The 21751-nt window shown below is 43.3% G+C and overlaps 2 protein-coding genes across 7 annotated transcripts; one reads left to right on the top strand and one right to left on the bottom strand.

The window, feature by feature from the left end:
* The first annotated feature begins 195 nt into the window (after positions 1-195).
* Positions 196-15431, top strand: LOC113006487 (dipeptidyl peptidase 9-like). Of its 5 annotated transcripts, none has more exons than XM_026142489.1 (21): positions 196-214; positions 3092-3182; positions 4217-4461; positions 6037-6149; positions 7315-7488; positions 8093-8261; positions 8627-8737; positions 8926-9054; positions 9207-9268; positions 9361-9461; positions 9571-9748; positions 9925-10084; positions 10288-10367; positions 11416-11586; positions 11939-12074; positions 12228-12373; positions 12651-12797; positions 12955-13107; positions 13549-13691; positions 13930-14041; positions 14162-15431. In XM_026142489.1, exons 2-21 carry the CDS (start codon positions 3127-3129, stop codon positions 14252-14254), a joined length of 2679 nt encoding a protein of 892 aa, XP_025998274.1. In that variant the 5' UTR covers positions 196-214; positions 3092-3126; the 3' UTR covers positions 14255-15431. The 5 variants fall into 5 exon arrangements, with proteins under 5 accessions (XP_025998274.1, XP_025998272.1, XP_025998271.1 ...); XM_026142487.1 differs by lacking the exon at positions 196-214 and adding an exon at positions 235-407; XM_026142486.1 differs by lacking the exon at positions 196-214 and adding an exon at positions 414-585.
* Positions 15432-17420: 1989 nt separating this feature from the next.
* Positions 17421-21519, bottom strand: LOC113007083 (angiopoietin-related protein 4-like). 2 transcript variants are annotated; one of them, XM_026143444.1, is made up of 5 exons: positions 20663-21519; positions 18839-19376; positions 18498-18605; positions 18317-18404; positions 17421-17921 (listed from the first exon to the last, which is right to left on the bottom strand). In XM_026143444.1, the coding sequence occupies exons 2-5, from the start codon at positions 19277-19279 to the stop codon at positions 17743-17745; spliced, it is 816 nt and encodes a 271-aa protein (XP_025999229.1). In that variant the 5' UTR covers positions 19280-19376; positions 20663-21519; the 3' UTR covers positions 17421-17742. The 2 variants fall into 2 exon arrangements, with proteins under 2 accessions (XP_025999229.1, XP_025999228.1); XM_026143443.1 differs by lacking the exon at positions 20663-21519 and adding an exon at positions 19927-19968.
* Positions 21520-21751: the final 232 nt, after the last annotated feature.

Genomic DNA, 21751 nt, shown 5'->3' with positions numbered 1-21751 from the left:
GACTTCCCTCAGGTGGCTGTTTTGGGTGCATTTTTGCACTTATGCAAAAAGTAAAGATGAAAAATTATTACAAAAATAAACGTTTTAAGGATAAAATCATTCTCGCTGATCTCAGTTGTGTTTCTATCTGGTGTTTTGTTTTGTGTTTTTTTTGTTTTGTTTTGTTTTTAAAGGAGGAGGTGGTGGGGGGTAAAACAATTGAAAAGGGACTGATGTAAGTATCTTTTGATTGTTTTTAAATGAAGGGGTCACATTTGGCTATTGTCACATTGACAAGGAAGCAAATCATTTTGGGTTCTTCGAAATTAAAATAGCAGGTTCAAGTTTGAAATATTGCCCAGTAAAAAAGGAAAAATACACGCTGAAAGACACGAAAAACAAACGGATCGAGTATATCCGGGTTAAAGGTAGTAATTTTCTAACGTTGCTCGGGTTTGATTCACAGTCTATTTCCGCGTTGCTATCGTTTTAGCATCAAGCTACCTGGTCTCTGAAAAGTAGTTAACTCTAATTAATCACGACTTTTCAACACAGACGTCTATTCGACAAAAGGAGATACAGCTTCAAGGTCTCCGGGCAGAAAGTGTAAGATGGAAGCGAGTGGTTACATTTTGTTTTGCTTTGTTTCTTACGTTTTCTGTTTTGTGCTCTTCTGGTTTACCCAATAGCTAGCTTGCTCGTTTCTGTTCTGTTTAATGGGTGGCTAACATGTTAGCTCCCAGCAGCGCATCACAGCCACAGTGAGTTTTGTTATTGGATATAATATATATGCATATAATTATTGGATGGTTAGGCTTTGCAAAGTTTGGCGCTTAGGACACACTCTGCCAGAAGTTTTCTGTTAGCCTGTTATTAGCTTAGACCTTTTAAGTTTACTAGCATAAGTGTCAGCCTGGGCAGAAATAGTGAAACTGAGTCGCTGTTTCTAACGCGAATCTGCGTTTTTATGGTGTCAGTGAAACATAAAAATGTACAGATGTAGAGGACACGGATGTCAAAAATGAAACGCGAGGTTCTCACGGTGTCTTTTGTGGAGTCAAATGAGTCTAATCTACATTTAAGCTAGCAGTCAGAAGTTAAATACAGTGACACAACACTTTCTTGATGCCCTGACAGGTGTTGGGGAATATTCAGTAACATTTTAGCCTGAGGACTGTAAACGTGTAATTGGTATTTTAAGCACCTCATTGTCTCCATTTATCAGGCACTAAAGTTTTTTGGTTTTTTTTTAACCATATGTAATACATGTTTACATCATCAAGCTATGTTATTTTTTCTTGACTTGTATACTCTCACTGGACATTTATTTAGGTACACCGGGCTAGTTGGACTCCCTTTTGCCTTCAAGACTACCTAAAATCTTTATGGTATAGACTCAACAAGGTGTTGGAAATACTTCTCAGATATTATTGGTCCATATTGACATGACTGAAATTGTCAGCTGCACATCCATGATGCAAGTCTTTCACCACATCCCAAAAGCACTCTATTGGAGATCTGTGACTGTGGAGGCCATTTGAGTACAGTGAACTCATGTTCAAGAAACCAATATGAGATAATTAGAAGTTTGTGACACAGTGCATTATCCTGGTAGAGCAGGTACACTGATGGACATGCTCAGCGACAGCACTGAGGTAGGCTGTGGTGTTTAGACAATGGTCAAATAGTACCAAATTGGCCCTAAATTGGGCAGGGATAGCTCAGTAGGTAAAGTGGTCGCCCCATGATCGGAAGGTCAGCGGTTCGAATCCACTTAACGGCTACCCTGAGGTACCCCTGAGCAAGGTACCGTCCCTACACACTGCTCCCCGGGCGCCTGCTTAGTGGGCTGCCCACTGCTTCACTGAGTGAATGGATCAAATGCAGAGAAAAACAAGTAATTTCCCCATGGGGATCAATAAAGTATCCATTATTATTATTATTATTATTATTATTATTAAATGTGCCAAGGAAAAATCTGCCACACCATTAGGCTACCACCAGCAAGAGGCATTGCTACAAGGCATGAAGGATCGATGCTTTCTTCCACAGTCAAGAATCATCGGACCAGGCAATGTTTTTCCAATATTATGTTGTGCAATTTTGTTGCGCTCATTTAAATTCAAGCCTCAGTTTCCTATTCTTAGCTGACAGGAGTGGTAAATGTGTGGTCTTCTACTGCTGTAGTCCTTCTGCTTCAAGGGGTTGTGAATCCAGAAATGCTCTACTGCACTATAACCTTTGTTTGTTTTTGTTTGTTTGTTTTTTGAGTTCCCGTTGCCTTCGTTTATGAAACAGTCTGGTCCTTCTCCTCTGACCTCTGACACAGAGAATTGCTGCTCATTGGATATCTTCTCTTTTTTTAGATCATTCTCTGGTAACCCCCAGTTGAGATTGTGTGGGGATTTTCCACACAGGAGGAAAATCCCAGTAGATCACCAATATCTGAAATCGTCACACCAGCCTGTTTGACACCAGTAACCATGCTATGTTCAGAGTCACTTAAATCCCCTTTCTTCCACATTCTGATGGTCTGAGTTGCTGCCATGTTATTGGCTGATTAGTGTCAACAAGCAGTTTAACAAGTGTACCTGAAAAGGTGTCCAGTGACTGTATATCATTCTTACTATTCCCAGTGTGGCAAAATCCCTGAAGTTGGCTAACTTCTGGAAAAATACTGCCGTGTGTGCTGTACACTATGTTAAGGATCCAGGCAGCAGAACAGCCTACAGTGCTGCAGTAAAATGCGGAGTTGCAGTGTGAAATTTGCCACACTTATGACACAGACGCTGTAGTGTTCGAGTCATGCAGCTGAGTCACACTCGGTGAGGCTTCACATGAGAAATGCTCAGCTGGAATATGGCAAGCTGAAGAACAGCAGCTTCTCCATGAAGAAGTGCAGAGATGTGGGAGAAGAGCGGGGCCTCAACCCCAGTAACAGTTTCTCTGTTCATAGCCTGTGAGCTTAGCTTAGCTTAGCTTATGGATTGCTGTCGTTTCTGTTTGCTTCTGTTATTAGACCGAGTTAGACGAGCTGTCGCCATGCTGTTGAATTTCTGTGATCTGGAAAGAAAGTTTCCCAGTTTTTATTCGGTTGCCTGGTGTTTTACAGGGTGTCAGGTCTGGTTCAGTCTGGTTGAACAGTTAATGCACAGAGTAAAGAGGCCGAAAATTGAAGACAAAACAGAAGACGGCGAGGTAAGGTAGGTGAAGCTATCTGACTGTCATTTGGTTTGAATTTTCAGCTCAGTCAAATCATTTTGTAACCATTTTCACAGGTTTAATGAACAAAAAGTTTAAAATAGCTTAAAACTAGTATTAAGATTAACATGTTCATCATTAGAATAGAAGTATTTTCTGACTAATTTAATTAGCTTTGTAGATATTTGATCACAGACTGAATTATCTCACAAGCTAAAATACTGACCTGCTGGTGGGGTAAATGGACCAGTAAACACCAAAGTCTTTAACATCGGTGCTGAATTTCCTGCCAATTAATAGCAGCATTTGTTGACTTTAAAAGATCTCTTAGAGGATTTATTTCAACTGCTTAAACCATGCGTGTCAAACATAAGGCCTGGGGGCTAAAATCGGCCTGGCAAAGCGATCCAGTCCAGCCCCCTGGTTAGCTTTGGAAGACGTGAAGCAGTCCGTAGTTGTTTAACTTTACTGTAGGTTTTGCAGCTGATTAGGATTTTCATTCATGTAATCATTATCACCCAAGTATCACACAGGCTGCTTGGACTTATGTAATTTGGGCTGTAAAATTACAAAATTATTCAAATCATTCAGGAGATGTTGGGAAGCATACATGATAAAATCTAGGAGGAGCCAAATTTTCTGTCTGTGTTCAGGCAGCAGTGCCTTGTGAATGTTTTACTCCACCATGATTTCCCAAATAACCCCGATACTCTCTTCTTCTCCTGAATTTTGTCTCTAGTACAAGCGGTAGCAGAGTTATGGTCGTTTAAAGAACGGGCCCGTAGAAATTACATTTATTTTTTTTACATTGAGATTATTCAGGGATTAAATGCTTAGTTTAATATCTTTAGAAAGGGGAGTTTTAGTGATCTGGCCCACTTACAATCAAAGGGGTCTGTGTAGGGCCCATGATGTAAGGTGAATTTCACATCTGTGGTTTAGAGTGTTTCATATATTTAGGAGCCTAATGGTTTTGTTTTATTTGTGGGCTGAGCGTAGGCAGATCACACTAATCGTTATAAATGTCTGTCGACAGTGTGAGAGCAGCACTGGCAGGCATGACCGGGGTGGACGAGCTCTCAGACAGCACAGAGGTGGTGGAGATGGAGGACGTGAATTCCACCCAGTTCCAGGTGGAGAAACATACGTGGGACGGCCTGCGGAAGATCATCCACAACAGCCGCAAAAACACCGGCGTGGTTATCAACAAGGCACCGCACGACTTCCAGTTCATCCAGAAAGACGAGAGCAGCCCGCACTCTCACCGCATCTACTACCTTGGTGAGCGGCGGTTACTGAAACCTGAGGTCTGACACATGAATGGCTGAAATAACATGTCATTTTCTACAAGCGCTGTAAGAAGCCCGAGCTCACAGAGGCATTTTTTAGCGGCCGTGACTTGTTGGCTTGCAGATTCAGTGGCTTCCGTTCAGTCTCTTTGAAAGGTAGCACACGTCTGTGAAAAATCTGTGGATGCAGCTGGTGAGTCAGAGCTGCCAGCCTGCACCTGTTTTCGAGCTCATTTGATTTCCACAGAGCTGCACTGGCTTTAGTGTGTGCTGGAAAAAAATGTGGAACAACATTTTGCATTGTGGACATATTTCTGCTTTTTTCCCCCCCCCTCGTCTTGCAGCTGTAGCACACAGGATTCTTGTAAAATGGCTGCTAGTTTTTGTTGCTCTGAGTTTTACATTTTGATACCTGGCTATAGTAAGCTGTGTAATGTTGACTAATTTAGTCAGCTATAACTGCTAACCATAGCTGATGGTTTGGTTATTTTGTCCGTTATAACCAGTCAGACCTTAACAGTTACCGCCTGGTCTGAATGCTCTTTTTATATTTAGACCTTCACTGTGACCAGAAGTGTGTGGTACATGTTGATCTCATGCCTGTTTTTTATCTTCGTGGTGTATTTATGCTGCATTGGCCATCATCCTTTAATTGCTGTTTGCCTCCCCTGACTGTCATTTAGCTGAAGTTACATAGTTTTGCTGTAGAGCCTTCCCAAACTGATTTAATAGATTTGTTGTTCAGTCTCAAATATAGCTAGCCGCACAAAAAACAAACCAAAAACACCTACCTCATGCTTTTAAAATAGCTTCTTACCCATGTTTTATTCCTTCCTTTCTGTGAACTGCATAGTTGGATTATTAGAACATTTTATAGCACACAAATGTGTTGTCTTTGTCAAACATCTGTGATGGCAAACATCAGCTGCCATTTTTCTTTTTTTTTATGCAGCCACAAGACAGCTGCACACAAAAAGCAAACTGTGCACTTACATGGACAAACCTTTTTGAAGAGTGATCATGTAAGACAAGACAGTAAGGGTCTTGTCTTGTTATTATTATCCTGTCTCCCTCCCCTCACCTCCAACCGGTCGCAGCAGATGGCGGACCCTCCCTTAGCCTTCACTGTGGGTGTTTTTCCTCCCCACTGTCACCAAGTGCTTGCTTAAAGGGGTCATCTGATTGTTGGGGTGTTCTCTGTATTGTTGTAGGGTCTTTACCTTACAATATAAAACACTTTGAGGTGACTGTTGTTGTGATTTGGTGCTATATAAATAAAACTGAATTGAATTCAGTCTTAAACCTGTCTCTGTTTAAGACCTTACTGCAGGCACAGGGGAAGACGTGCTGTGAATTGCCTCAGGGCGGAATTGAACCTGGGCCTTTGCATTAGCCCTATGGCCCAAGGGTTGCCTGCTCATCTTGGCACTCTGTGCGGTATGTTCCTCAGTAAGAAGCTTGTGTAAGCCAACACTACTGCTGCGAATGCCGGCCGAACCAGAGCGCCTACAAAAAGACCAGCTCGCCTTGCTTCGTCTGATGCCTTCTGTGGTATGTTTCCTGACAGGAATGCCTTACGCCAGCAGGGAAAATGCGTTACTCTACTCAGACATTCCCAAGAAGATCCGCAAAGATGCCCTGTTGGTTTTGTCTTGGAAACCAATGCTGGATCACTTTCAGGTGAGGAAGAATTTTTAGTCCTCATCTTGCTGTCCAATCGGATGTTTTGACATTCGTTTCAGACGTGTTTTTGTGCACCGTCATTTGAACAGTGCATTTATTTAATAACATTGGCATTCTTTAACAAAATATAAAACACTGTTGAGCAGAATGAAGTAGAAGGTGCAAAAGAGCCAAAAGGTAATGTCCCCAAATGAGGATGCAGGGTCGCAGGAGGTTAAAGGGACTTACTGATTTTTTTGCCTTTTATTTACAGTGATGATTTTAAAGTTTGTACTTGGTAAAACGTTTAAGAATTACAGGTGAATTTATATAAAAATATTTCTTAAAAGTTGAGAGCAAAGACTGTCTGACCTCATAAACACCTTTAACTTGCATAAAACTTTACAGTGTGAATGCATGGAAGCTTCATGTCGGGCTCAAGTCAAGCACCAACCAGGTGAATCCACTGATCCGCTGGGTTTGACCGTGCACCTTCTCAGTTAGCAGCAAGTGCAGCCAGAAAGCAGAGGGATGGTCACTGGTGTCACAGGGCCAGCTACAACTGAGGGAATGTGCAGCGGAATTTACATTTGATTAAAAAACGGTCATAATATAATGAATGAGTCTGACTACAGCTGTATGTTGCTGTTGTCAGCTGAGGGAATGCTGGATGAAACGGACTCTTTATCAGACGGCGTCTGGTCTGAGAGGCTGTGTAAAGGACCTGTGAAATATTAATGTGATGTGTTTTTTAATTTCCCCTGAATAAAACTATAGACCTGGAAATGTGTTTGATATTTCCCCTTTAGGACCATTTAATTATTTAGAGGTTTATTGTGAGCCATTTCCTAAATAATTGCACTTCTCCTTATGGAGCTTAAAACTGCTGTTGTAAATCTTCTCCTGAAGACAAATTAACTCGAACACTCAGGTCACATGAGACCACATGATTGATGTTAATTGCTATCCAGCTGGTCTGCACTGATTTCACAAACAAAGCGTGTTCCTGCTGAAGCGAGAGAACAGCTTTTATTTCCTGGTCCTCAGAGATGCTCTCTGTAATTTAGAAATTTGGTCATGTTTTGTTTGTATGTTTTTGTTTTTCCACGGCGTGAACGACTTTCTTTGACCTTGACTTTGGTCACTGTCACGTTGTGTGTTCTCTTGTCACTCCTGACCTCAGGCCAGCCCTCACCACGGAGGCTTCTCTCGGGAAGAAGAGCTGCTGCGAGAGAGGAAGCGTTTGGGGGTGTCTGGCATCACCTCCTATGACTACCACCGACCCAGCGGCCTCTTCCTGTTCCAGGCCAACAGCAGCCTGTACTACTGCCGTGATGGTGGGAACAGCAGCTTCATTGTGAGTTAAAGGCCAGTTAAGTAGGACTCTCACTGCTGCAGAGCACAGGCTGAAAATTACAGACCCGATGAGGCTAGTTGGGAAAGACATCTGATTTTTGTGCATCACTAAATATAAAAAGTTGAAGTCTCCCTTCACTCCATGTATCTTGAAGTTTTCTCCATCCCCCTCAACCCTGCAAAGCATCAGCAGGGATCAAATAAATCCATGATAATAGACAGATCGATACTTTACTTTTCCCCAAGCGGAAATTCAAATATCCAGCATCTTTATTTAAAAAAAACCAAAAAACATCCCTCTGGCCAAAAATACAAAATCATCTAATTAAATAATGTTAGTAATAGTGATAAAAATACAATATAAACAGGAAAAAAGTCCTATTCCAGTGGGGACAAGTTGAGATGTGCCCTTCTCCACCACAGTCTTAAGTCCAACCTCCGGCTTTACCCCCGACACACAGCAGCATAAAAGAAAGCACTGGCCACCACAGTGTGATTAAAATATATGTAGCATCTCCTCACACACACACCAAAAGACCTCAGCTGCCACAGGAAGAAGAGGTGGCTCAGCATCTTATAATTAATGTTTTCTTTTTCTTCCCCAGACTTCTCCGATGAATCCCACAGAGATTACGAGCCAGAATTCAGGCACACGTATGGACCCCAAGATCTGCCCCGGTGACCCCAGCTTCATCGGGTTCATCAACAACAATGACATTTGGGTGACTAGTATTGAGACGGGGGAAGAGAAGAGACTCACCTTCTGCCACAAAGGTGTGAACTGTGACATTTATCAAGTTCCCTTCAACTTTTTCCTTTCTTGTAGTTGAAATGGTTCCCTTAAACCAACTAAATAGACTCAAAAGCATCTTTAATTCATCCTTTTCTCTCTTTCTTTGTTTATGGTATGTTTGGGACTGTGAGACAGTCGTTTATATTAGTTATTAAATAAGTCGTTGTTAGTTGTGGTGCATGAAGCCAGTGATGGCACCAGATATTTACAGAAGCATAACAGCGGCTGTTCAAGTCAGCCACAGCACCGTAAACTTAAATTGGAGGTCAAACCCTGGTAGGGATGGCACAGGTTGCCTAATGTAAGCTCACTCTCGTGTTTTGTCTCTCGGGTGTTTTTATTGTAGGTATCGATAACCCCAAAGAGGATCCTAAATCTGCCGGCGTAGCCACTTTTGTCACCCAGGAAGAGTTTGATCGCTTCACTGGATACTGGTGGTGTCCGGCTGCTCAAGAAGGTGAGTACATTGATTTCGTAGTTATCATTCATTAGAAAATGACTCACAATATTTATTAATACAGTTTTTGTGAGCCCGGTCGCTTCGTCATGAAATTATTTCTACAAGCTTTCATGTTCAGTTTCTTCCAAAGACCTTTAAATAATCCTCACAGCTGCTTACTTTTCTGGCTGTTCTCATTGGTTTAGAGGCAGACGGCGGGAAAACTCTACAGATTCTCTACGAGGAGGTGGATGAGTCTGAGGTAGAGATCATCCACGTTCCGTCTCCGGCTTTGGAAGAGCGCAAGACAGATGTGTACAGATACCCACACGCAGGTATCAAATCAGCAGAAACTTACACAAAAGTTCTACATATACTTCTACATGGCTTAACTCCTAATGCTGGGTGTAGCCTGTGTTTATACATGTGCTCCTGTAAAATGTTTGCTTATATTTTGGTACATAAATCAGCTTACTTTCTTTTTCAGGCAGCAAAAATCCTGATATCACCCTCAAAATAGCAGAAATACGAACAGACAGTCAAGGCAAAGTGAGTGCTCATTCAGAGTTCAGTGGGTTTCCCCCCCACAGTGAACGCAGCACTGATGTGAGCTGGTCTGATTGGTGTTTTTCTCTCTTCAGATTGTCAGCACACAGGAAAAGGAGCTACCTGTTCCCTTCACCAGCCTGTTCCCACGTGCAGAGTACATTACCAGAGCCGGATGGACTAAAGACGGGCGATTGTAAGCCAGAAAATAATAAATAGTTAAAAACAGGAAGCCCAGAAGTAAACTTGTCAGTAGAGGGCACATGTTCTCGTTGCATCACAGCTCTCCTGTGTTTGTGTGTCAGCGCGTGGGCGGTGATGATGGACCGACGGCAGCAGAATCTCCAGCTGGTCCTGCTGCCTCCTGAACTCTTCATCCCAGCGCATCAGGACGAAGCCAAAAGACAGGAGAGCCTGGAGGCCCTCGGAGACTCGGTCCACCCTTTCATCGTTTACCAAGAGACCAGCGACATCTGGATCAATGTGAGCACCAGCAGCACGTCTTTAGCGAGCCTGGTTGTTTCTCAGATTAGTTTCCCCTCATGTTTCAATCAGCCCGAGTGGCACAGAGGCAGATGTTTGCTGTGAAGTTTACAATATACAATATAATCCTACTCTGGACTTGGATCAAAAACATTTTGTTTGCCTTTCCTACACAGGTCCATGACATCTTCCATCCTTTCATCCAAACCACTGAGGACGAGATCACATTCATCACAGTAAACGAGTCCAAAACTGGCTTCTGCCACCTGTATAAGATCACCTCAGTGTTACAGCGGGGCAGCCATCACTGGGCCAAAGGCTACACGCGCTCTGAAGGTAGCACCACGTGCAGACACACACTAACTCATCTGTACTGTTCATGCAGAACATCTTTGACATGGTTTTAAGTGAGATTTATTTATTTTATGAACAATTCTGTATTCCTGGGATGTTTCTGGGTTTGTAACATAGTTTTACTGTGTTGTTCTTACCGTGCCACTCACACGACCTATGTGACACATTTGCTCCTCTGTCATCAGATGATTTCAAGTGTCCAGTCAAAGAGGAGGTGATGGTGACCAGCGGGGAGTGGGAGGTGCTGGCCAATCATGGCGCAAAGGTAAAGCCCTGTACATGGGTTCCCACATTCACAGCAGCCACTTAAAACTATAGTTTTATACAAAATAACTTGTGCTGAGTACATAGAGTAGAGGTAGGCAATGTAGTGTCACTATTATATATTAATGTGATATATAATCAATGATATAGAATAAAAATACTGAAGGTTTTATAAGTGCAAGTAAATGAAGGGCATTTTCCTTCTTTTACAATGAGCTGCTGTCATTGACGACACACAGCCTAATTTGAAACAAGGTACCAGCAGCATTAATGTAACAGTAGTGACACAGCATACGTCACATGTAAGCACATAAGTAGTCGGTTAATTAAGCGCTGTGAGCAGAGTTGGTCGTCTTTATGTTTTTTTGCTCCTGTAACTGTTATGTCGCATCTTCTTCTACTGCTGCTGCTCTCTGCTCTGTTTCGGGGTCGCCAGAGTGGATCATCTTCCTCCATCTCATCCTATCCCTAGCATTCTCCTCCATCGCACCAATGATACACCAAACCTCTGTCTGTCTGTTCTTCCTCTTTTCCTCCAGCCTGGCAGCTCCATATTCAGCATCTTCTGTCTAATTGATCCACTCTCTCTGCACACACACAAAGCCATCCCAGCCTCGCCTCTCATACTTGTCTCCAAAATCACCCCCTGATCGAGCTCAGCCGATTTACTCATTTCTAATCTTGTCCATCCTGGTCACTCCGAACACAAATCCTCTTGTCGTCTTGTCAGCCGCACCGTCTCCAAACCTCGTAAACCTTCCCTTTCACTCTTGCTCTCCCTTCTGTCACCTCGACACTCGGGCCTGCTCCACCTTGCCTGTGCTCTCTTCCTCACCTCTCTTGTACTGTTGCATCAGCATGTATCTGAATATGAGAGTAATATTTCTACATTTTGCTTAAAAAAGACTAATAACACACAGACTCTCATGCAGATTAGAACAACCTAATAAAGGAGATACTTACTTACTGTTTGGTGTCATAGCTCAGCTGTCTTTTTGTTTGTGTGTAAACAAAATGTTCCAACAGTGTTTTTTTTCTTGTTTGTGCAGCGTTCATCCAGCCCTCAGATTTGGGTGGATGAGGCAGCCAAGCTGGTTTACTTTCAGGGAACCAAAGACTCTCCTCTGGAGCATCACCTCTACGTGGTGAGCTACGACTCGCCGGGTGAAATCGTCCGACTCACCAAACCTGGCTTCTCCCACAGCTGCTCTGTGAGCCAGGTACCTGAATACACACTCGTGTTCCTCGCCAAATCTCCTCTGACCTTTCTACACCTGTCAACTGATTTTACTTTTTTAAAATCTAAGAGTACAAGCAGTTACTGTCTCATCGTTCCTTTTTTGCTGTTTCCTGTAGAAATTTTCACAAATTATGTATCGCCTGCTTTTTCCTGTTTTATCATTTGAATAGCTCTCTTAAGTGAGCGAGGCTTTAACAGTATTCAATAGTTTAATGCACATGAGAGAGCATGACCCAATGCAGTAAACTTCACATTCAGATATGTGTATGAAGTGTTTGTGTACACCTTGGCGATGCTTTCTAACTCTGCCTCATCTGTTTTCTTTCACACAGACCTTTGACATGTTTATCAGCCATTACAGCAGCCTGACCACTGCACCGTGTGTCCACATTTACAAGCTGAATGGCTCAGACAGCGACCCTCTGCACAAAGAGCCCCAGTTTTGGGCGAGCATGATGGAATCTTCTGGTACTGAATTCCCCTTAAAATCAAACAGATTTTTACACTTTTATCAGATGGTTTGACACCCTTGCCTCCCTGTTTGTTTAGTTTTCCTGTTCTGCTCATTAAAGATGGACAACAACTTAAAGATTTTGTTTTGGGGGTTTTTGTCGTCTCCAGCTTTCCCACTTGACGGCACACCTCCAGAGATCTTTAGCTTCACGGGCAAGTCGGGTTTCGAGCTGTACGGCATGCTGTACAAACCGGAGAAGCTAGTCCCCGGGAGGAAGCACCCCACCGTCGTCTTTGTCTATGGTGGTCCTCAGGTTTGCCCTCCAACTCCCACCCCATTCATAGGGCCAGATTTACTAAACGAGTCAAAATGGTGTGTGAGTGCAGTTAGCAATAAACTGCCTGTTGCAGATGCTAGTAAATCAGTTTGCACGCTTCATTTATATGACCTGATCCTTAATTTCTTTTCAACGTTAACAAAGGAACTCCACAAAAATGCTCACAACTTATCCAGAAAGTATTCACAGCACTTCATTTGTTCCACATTTTGTCATGTCACAGTGACATAAACACAAGTTTATTTTCTTCCAGGTGCAATTAGTGAACAATTCTTATAAAGGGGTGAAGTACCTGCGGCTGAGCACGCTGGCCTCTTTGGGCTACGTTGTGCTTGTTATCGATGGGCGGGGTTCCTGCCAGCGAGGTCTCAAGTTTGAAGGAGCTGTGAAGGACAGAATGGTAAATGTCTCGAGACAAACGTGTACGGGTTAAAGATGAAGATGCTCCCTCCAAACTCTCCTAGGTTTCCTAAAATTCAGGAACACATTAGCCTCTTTTCTTAGTTTTCTTCTGTAGAAACAAAACAGCCAAGTTCAATCTTTTCTCCTCTGTCCAGGGTCAGGTGGAGATTGAAGACCAGGTGGAGGGTTTGCACTACATCGCAGACAAGTACAAGTTTGTAGACCTGAGTCGCGTTGCCATCCACGGCTGGTCGTACGGCGGCTTCCTGTCCCTCATGGGCCTCATCCACAGACCCGACATCTTTAAGGTGAAAAAACATTTACTGTCAGATTTAGATCAGCCAACAAGCCGAAAACTAGAAGTTTGATGTGTCAGTTCAGTTTTTCCTCTTTGCTCCAGGAAACAGAAATACCCATTAAAAAATGTAAACACACATTTGTAAAACTCTCTCTTTGTTGTTTAATTAAAAAAATAGGTCTCCATCACCTGATAAATAACTCTTTAAAGCCCTAAGAGTAAATTATTTGTTCCATCAGATACATTTACCGTATCTTTTCTAAGGATGTGAGCGTTACAAAAATAAAAAAGCTGTATGGATGTTGATAATCCTGGTGCTTTAGGCAGTTTCTATAATTACATTTCATGCAGAGTGATTGCCGCCTCTGTTAGAGAACAGACCTGGAACTTCACTTTCAGTGAAAGGCAGAAATGATGACGCCGTCTCCCGTGTGATCTCTTTGTTGGTTAGGTTGCTATCGCGGGCGCTCCGGTGACGTTGTGGATGGCCTATGACACCGGCTACACGGAGCGATATTTGGACACCCCCGAAAAAAACCAGAGGGGATACGAAGCTTGTTCTGTCGCTCTGCACGTCGACAAGCTTCCCAATGAGTGAGAAACAGTTACTGCTTTAGTGCAGTATTATTATTCAGTTATTGTATGTTGCTGCATCCATCAGGCAGCTGAGACTATAATGCACTATTACCTCTGGCAGTACCATATTATACTTTGAGTTATTCATAAAATTCTGTATGAAGCAGCACAGGAAGAGACTCGCTATTCGGTGTTTGATTTCTCCGAGTGGTGCAACACATCAGTGTTTTATATGCCCTCTCTGTGATTAATACAGGCCCAACAGGTTGCTGATCCTGCATGGATTCTTAGACGAGAACGTGCACTTTTTCCACACTAACTTCCTCGTGTCTCAACTCATCCGAGCAGGGAAACCGTACAGCCTGCAGGTATGGCCGCTGACTGATGTCTCGCGGGGTTCAAACCTGCGCACTGTTTAACGATGAGACCGGCACGTTTGAAGAAGCGGCAGCTTTGAAACGCTTGTTTGTTGGTTCTGTTTTTTCCAGGTTTACCCCAACGAACGACACAGCATCAGATGTCCAGAGTCTGGAGAGCATTATGAGATTACACTGCTGCACTTCCTCCAGCAGAACCTCTGATAAAGCCTTTTGACGCAGCAACCTTCCCTCCTCGCTTCCTGTCCTTCCTCCCCTTTTCTCCTCTTTCACATTCCTCCATTTGTCCACCTCCGCGTCGCCTCCTAGATTTTTATAATCTGTTGAATGCAAGCTATGCCAAATCTCATCACACCTTGACAGATATCTGTCTTAAAGGCACTTCAGCATTTTAGCATCAATAAATCATTACAGGGATCATATGCAGATGTCAGTACGATGGGCAGGTACTGCCCGGCACTGAGGAGACCTCTTGTAGCCTTCAGGCTGACGGAGGCTTTGGGGAGAGAACGATCGGTTGCTTTGAGCCACAAAACAAGCAGGGGGCGCTATTCGCCAGAAAGAAATGTAGCTTTGGGGTTTGTAGTCACAGTGGAGTGAGAGAGTGTCACAGTAATGATGATTGATGCTGAACATGCTGCACCAACACAATCAATTCATCAGCAATGCAAAAAGTGCATAAATGGACCTGCAGTGCCCAGTTTTTGAACCTGGTTTGTCTATTTTTTTTTTCTTTTTGGTGCCTTTTTTTTTTTTTTTTTAAAGTTCTGCTTTTCTGGGTATCAACTGACAGAGATATCACTTTCCCCCCATGTGAATAAACACTGATGTGAAGCTAGTAAATGTAAAGCTCTGAAAGAGCAAACAAAACAGCGCTTAACCCTCCTTGTCACACACTTTGTAGTCTTTTTGTGCTTTGAGATTTCTTTCTCATGTGCTGTCAGAGATGATTTTTGTGTGGCATGCCAAGCCAAATGCCACATTTTTATTGTGTATTAATAAAATTTATACTTTTATTGTTATCTAATCATTCATAATGGGAATGCGTAGCGACCCTTCACTGCTTCCCTCAGTCACGTGCTTTAACTTTTCTCTGGAGCTTCTTTTTCTTCTGCTGCTGAGGACTTTTGCACAGTACATGTTTGCCTTGGTGCCGACAAGCTGACCTGCATGATGTCTGGCAGAGCCGTTGGCAATCTGAGGTGCCTTGCAAGAGTTTAAGAGCGCCCGCTCACATCACCCATATCAGGGAACCTGTTAGAGTACCTCAAGTGTCTGATGAACATCTGTAAGATGAGCTGCCATGACATGGTATCTGTACATGGTTAAATGTACTCTCAGATATTGAAGAAATAAACAGAAGTGAACAATCTTTTCCAAACTCTTCTCACCGGATTAAATGTGTTTTTAAAGGAGTTTCGTTGATCGTTTAGTGCAAAATTGAATTTATAGAATATACTCGTATAAAAATTTGTTAAAAACAGCTCCAGCACTCGCCACTTAAAGTGCTGCTGAAATAATTTTTGCTGACTGAGTGATTACGAGATCTGCCCAGCTTTCATCAGATAGACAGGCAGAGCCTCAACACTCCCACAGTTACACACACAGGAGCTGCCTCAGTCATCCTATTATACTGTGATCAGTGTGGCTAACAGCTGTCAACTCATATCCACACCTACGTTAGGACTGTTGCTTTCAACCAGAGCACCACCTTGGCACTCCATAGCACCATTTTAACTATATTGTATTAAAAAAAGTCATCACACAAAGCAGAGTGAATATTATTTAAGGCAGTTCATTATTAAACTTAGGATGCAATTATTAAAATGGACTAAAAACACTTAACACAGTAACTTAAACAGTGCATTGGGTATTTTTAAGTAAACTGAATTTAAATGTGTTCATGAAGACCTAATGCAGGACAGCTTCATTATTACAGAGCTGCAGAGTGATTTAGCTTACTTTCCAATTCTGTAATAATTAGATAATACTCTGATAAGAAAAATAAACCTTTAAAAGGTCATTGTTCAGTCTCCCAGGTGACAGGATTGTCAATATTAACTCTCTGGCCACTTTATTAGGGACACCTATTACTGCAAATATCTAACCAGCCAATCACATGGCATCAACCTAATCCATGTAGGCATGGTCAAGGCAACCCAGTGATGTTCGAAGTGAGCATGAGAACGGTGACTTTAAGTGATTTTGCACATGGTTGTTGGTGCTTGGTCTGAGTATTACTCGACCTTCTCTGGGGTTTACAGAAAATGGCCTGAAAAGGAGCAAAATATCGAGTGAGTAGCAGTTCTCTGGGAGAAAATATCTTGTTGCTTTGATATCAGAGGTAAGAGGAGAATAGCCAGACTGCTGCGAGCTGATATGAAGGCAACAGTGACTCCAGATAACCACTTGTTACTGGGAAGGTATACAGATGAGCACCTCTGGATGCACGTGTCGGACACGTGCTGAAGCTGATGGGCTACAGGAAACTGGGGCTTTGGGTCACACCAGCTCACACAAACTGGACAACAAAGGATTGATGAAATGTTGCCCGGTCTGACATTTGGGTGGTGGTCACAGTTTGCACTAAACAGCATGAAAACATGGATCCATCCCAACTTGTATCAGCGGTTCAGGCTGCTGCTGTAATGGTGAGGGGAATATTCTTCCTTAGTATCAACTGGGCCCTGTTTAAACACCACTGCCTACCTGAGTCTTGTGTCCGATCATGTCCCTTTATGACCACACTGCTTCCAGCAGGATAACACACTGTGACACAAAGCTGAGGTCATCGCAAACTTGTTTCTTGATCATGACACTAAATACGCTGAACTCAAATAACCTCAACAGTCCCCAGATCTCATTCCAATCCCACATCTGTTGTGATGTTGCTGAACTGGAAATTTACACCATGGATGTGCAACTAACAAGCAGTAACTGTGTGATGCTGCCAGGACAACATGGACCAAATCTCTGAGGAATGGTTTCAGCAGCTTGTTGAATTTGAGCCGTTCTGAAGGAAATCTGGTGTCCAACCTGCTTCTAGCAATGTGTAAAGTGGCCAAATCTTTGCTCCCACCTCTAGGTGGCATAAAAACTTGTGTAGCTCCAATTGTTTGGCCTCAATTCAATTTGGCTTCAACTTCACTTTTATAGTCGGGTTTAAATGCAGTTTAATAGCTGCTCATTTGTGGAGCCAAGTTTCACTGCATACAGACACACACAATGACAGAAATGAATGCCTCATAAGTGAATAATTCTATTTGTTTATCACACTGAAATATAAAATAAAGAGCAAAGTCTAGACTGTCTTCCTGGAGTCATGTCATTCAGCCTCTTCAACCACAAACAAAGAGCCAGGACGTCCTGGTAAGGTAAACTTAAAAGTTTTATTTCCATCCACTTCATATAAAATATTCAAAGTTTTGTACAAATCTATAAAATAAGAAACTTCACATTATTTAAGTACAAAACAAAACAAATGGATAAATCCCTTACAAAGGGAATAAAGTTACACCCGTCAATATGACTGAACATGTCCAATGAGACAATGAGTTATAGCATGGCATAGCATCCATGTGTCTGACCCTGCAGTGAATCAGCAGAGAGCAATGATGTGCGTGTAAACACTCAGTCTGGTTTCAGTCCTTCAGTAGTTTAAGTTAAAGTCATTCTCTCTTTAGCGCTCTGCTTTAATGGTTTGGGGATGGCGGTGTCATTTTTAGATGACCGGCGTTCAGAGAGTTGCTCTCTCGCTCTGTGGCCGTGGAGAAGGATGCCGCCTGCTTCTTGAGCTGCTCCCTCCTGCTTCTCCTGTCTCTGCTGGCTCGCTGCCCACGTAGGAGGAGATCATCACCGTCTCCGGTCAAACCTGAGAGGAAGAGAAGAGTGATGAGTTTGAGGCTGCACTTTGCATTTCTGCTCACAGTTTGGCGTTCGTTATTAATCTTTGGGAAACTTTCTCTGCCTTGGAAATAAAAGTATGTGCAGTCAACATGTTTTTAAAGCTGCTGCCCTCCTTTTCCTTGATCTTTGGACTGTGCTCGCACAGATCTGCCAACAAGTCAGCGCTATAAACTCAGGCGCAAAGGTGAACTTCTTATGTCACTTGTTATGATTCATATGTAGTTCATGCGTGTCTGCGCTCAAGGCTGCCGGTTTTGTTTAAAAGAGACTTGATGTCTGAAAGTGCTCTGAGGGTCTAAACTCTTCTGAAAGCAGCACAGACACACGCATGGCTTTAAACTTCAATAGCACAAATCTTACCTGATTCTGTGTGGATCTGCTGAGCCTCGCCCCTCAGTGCCATCTCTTCGTGTTTCCTCCTGTGCGCCTTTACTCTCTTATGCGAAATCTGCAGGACACAGAAACTTCTCGTTAAAGTTTTTTTGCTTTAACGTCTCAGGTGCTGGGGAACGGGTGAATTCGTGGATGTGGTGCGGCTCACCTTGTTCTGCAGTGCTTGTAGTTGCAGACTCTGCTTCTCCAGTTTGTCTTGCTGCAGCTTGAGTTTCTCCTCCAGCTGGTCCACGCGTTTGTCCTGAGCCAGCAGCAGCTGGATACAACAGGGAGAAACATCATCAGCTTTATGCAACGTCCAACATCCACCGGTCTGCGATGGGAGGTGCTTAAATTTGGAATGAACTATTATTTAAAGAGAGAACTCTTAGTGGCTGCCGCTAAAAGGTTTAAAGGGGCTATTCAGGTCTATTAAAATGGGCGTGCACTGCTCTCATGTGTCTACCTGGTTAAAGAGCAGCTACAAAAGCCCTCTTTCCCCCTTCTCACCTGGATCACTGGGACTCCTGAGTGACCGCTGTCGTTGCTGTCCAGCATCCTTTCTGTAAGCGCTCCCTGCAGCCAGTCCATCCTGGAGTTTAAATCCGCTGTCTGCTTCTTCACCTCCTCAGCCAGCTCCGCCAGCCTCTGACTCTCCTCCGGTCCCTCACTTCTGGCCTTCAGAGCTTCATCTTGCTCCCGCTGTTTCCTCTCCAGCTCGGCCACCGTGCCGTTGAAGGTCTTCAGTTTGGTGTTGATGTCGCTCATCTGGACTTTGGCCTTGTCCACGTGCTCCTTGAGCCCCAGGCCGAGCTGGAGGAGGCCGTGGGCCACCACGTTCACATCGTCCCACGAGGCCTGTTTCTCCCGGCCCCTCCTGTCAGTGGGGAAACCAACTGCTGCGTGCACCAAAATGGTCACGAGGAGGATGAGAAGTTGAGGCATCTTCATCTTTGTAGGTCCGATCTGGTGTCAGTGCTGCGTCTGAAATCTGTCTCTGTCTGTTGTGTGTGCTGCTCACTGAGAGGCACTGAGGCTTTTTATAGCTCTGGTAGGAGAGGAGGAGGAAGAGGGGGCGGGGAAAGTCTCACAGTGAGCAACATGATGCAACGAGGGCCTGAATTTCTGGTTATACACTCACTGATGCAGAAAAATGACATGTTTACAGTTTTAGTTTTGAGGCTTAGTTTAGTCTTATGCTGATGATGTCATATTTTTGCCTCTTATTCCCACTCTGTTGGTTTCATTTGCTACAAAAACACTTTGACTCCCCGCTGTTCTCACTGCTGATTCGTTTACAAATCAACTATTTGTTTTATTATTTCTGTAACATCTGAATAAGTGCAGATAATTTCCAACAGCTCAGGGCTATAAAATGTTCCCTTGAAATGACCCACAGATGCATGTGCCATTAAAAGCAGTTATTTCTTTTTCTTTTGATGGCTGTTTTATTAAATCTTAAAAGTCCTTTAAAGTCCCTATTTTCACATCTGATTGGCTTTTAAGCCGTCCCTAAAACAGTTTCACCCAAAAACCAATGATTCCTTTTGGATTTTTTCACGTTTAAGACTAAAGCCCTGATAGCTGAGCTTAATGACCTCAGTGGGTGAAGACAGCCAGTTGCTGAATCAGGAATGCTGGTGAACAACAGAGGCCGAGGAGTCACTGTGAGAAGTAGGGGAAAGTTCAAGCCTTCGGGCCCTTTTACACACTCGTTCCCGACAACAGAAACCCCGCTCACGCAGACATGAGGAACGTGATGCTGATGTCCTGCCAGGCGCTCAGACTCACACACGCACGTGTCAGCGGCTCACGGCTCCTGTTTCACATTTAAATCACACATTAGGCTCAGATACTGTACTTCTCTCAAAGCGCTAAGCAGCCATCCGAGAAATATGATGAAATGCACATGTCCAAATGTTTCTACACCCACTGTATGTTAAGGTATCACTGGATTAGAGTAAACTTGGGAGGTTTCATGCTGCGGGGAAGAGAAAGGCTGGAAAATGTAATGACAGCGAGTATTGTAGAGGGATAAGAGAGTCAGCCAACAACAAACAACTACACGTTCAACTAAAAGGTCAGTGTGGTTAATGTTTGACTGGAGTCACTAAGTAACAATATGTTGTTATGGTGGAAAATTAATACTGAAAAAAATTACTTGCAAGTAAAAGTGAAAGAAACCCTCGCTCTGACTCAGAAGAGCAAACTTGCATTTCCACTGTACATTCTGTCCAATCATAAAAAAGACGCGTTTCTCCTTTAGCCTCTTTTAAACCCTTAAAATTGTTGTTTATCCACATGTGTCATTATGCAGAGGTGCACTTCTCGTACCAGCAGGATTTGAGTTTTTACATGATGAACCTCTGCAGGGAGCAGGGTACTTCCTGGATGCTGGACACCCGGTGCACGTAGGCCTCCCTCCCGCTGCAGGCTGCTGTTCTGCACGTATCCTCCGAACCCGCTGCACTCAGCTTACGTGAACCAGACCATTGTCCTCAGTCGGATGCACAGGCGGGTCTCCGTCCTTACTCAGCTCTATCCGAACACTATGTTCGCATTAAACATGAGGCTGTGCTGCTTGCATGTAGCTCATGTCCCGTGAGGAGATAAATGTGACCCTGCGTGATGCAGGGAGCTGCAGGAGGGTCAGCACAGCCAGCAGACACAGGAGGAGGACCTGCGTAAACTGGGAACCAGTTTTTCCAGTCAGTCTGTGCTTCACTTTGGAATGACTCACTCAGCGTTTTGGGAACTAAAACAGACTGTATACAAAAGAGGCCAAGCTTTCCGACTTCTGTTAGTTAGCAGGCAATCATCTGTAAAAATGAAAGTACTTGAAGCCTCGCACATTTGTATTTTGGCCACCACCACGTTAGTTTCTTGAAGCCAGAAGTTACAAGTAACGGACTAATAAGCTACTCACTCACCCAAACTCAAGAACAAGCTTCTGTACCACACAGCGACTCCTGATATCAGTCAGATAATCCATTCAAACGCTCCAGAAGGCTCCAGTAGCAGACACCTGACAGTCATCATGGTTACGCCCCTGACTTTGTTTTCCAGGTGGATGAGTTATAAAATAATAGGTATAACCACAGAGACCAAAACTGTGTTTTGTACCAGGAGGTAAATGTGCTTTTTAGTGCTGTTACATTTAATGTTTCAACACGGGAGATGACTCGCTTTGAAATGCAGTTCAAAGGCTGCACCTCGATTTAAGCCGCATGTGGTGTTCCTTTCATGTCAAACAGTTTTGTTTTTATGTTCAAAAATCACCATTCATAAGAAAAACTGTAATTACACATATAGTATCACTACTTCTCAAGTTTGATTTTTCAAAATAAAATGAAATTCTTGACTAAACTTTTTGACTTTGATTTGTTATTTATTTTTCATTTGTAGGTTTTTTTAATCTGAGCT

This window comes from Astatotilapia calliptera, chromosome 15, assembly GCF_900246225.1.
Source record: "Astatotilapia calliptera chromosome 15, fAstCal1.2, whole genome shotgun sequence".
Classification (NCBI taxonomy): Eukaryota; Metazoa; Chordata; class Actinopteri; order Cichliformes; family Cichlidae; genus Astatotilapia; species Astatotilapia calliptera.
Note: the sequence above shows the minus strand (reverse complement) of the source record. Positions and strands in the feature narration are given on the sequence as shown.

Bases quoted from the DNA above. Each gene is read 5' to 3' on its own strand.
- LOC113006487 (XM_026142489.1), top strand. From the start codon at position 3,127: ATGCACAGAGTAAAGAGGCCGAAAATTGAAGACAAAACAGAAGACGGC. The intron at 8,262-8,626 runs GTGTGAACTGTG...TTTTTATTGTAG, and splicing joins ACTCACCTTCTGCCACAAAG to GTATCGATAACCCCAAAGAG. The intron at 10,368-11,415 runs GTAAAGCCCTGT...TTGTTTGTGCAG, and splicing joins TGGCCAATCATGGCGCAAAG to CGTTCATCCAGCCCTCAGAT.
- LOC113007083 (XM_026143444.1), bottom strand. From the start codon at position 19,279: ATGAAGATGCCTCAACTTCTCATCCTCCTCGTGACCATTTTGGTGCAC. The intron at 18,405-18,497 runs GTGAGCCGCACC...TGTGTCCTGCAG, and splicing joins TACAAGCACTGCAGAACAAG to ATTTCGCATAAGAGAGTAAA. The intron at 17,922-18,316 runs GTAAGATTTGTG...TCTTCCTCTCAG, and splicing joins GCAGATCCACACAGAATCAG to GTTTGACCGGAGACGGTGAT.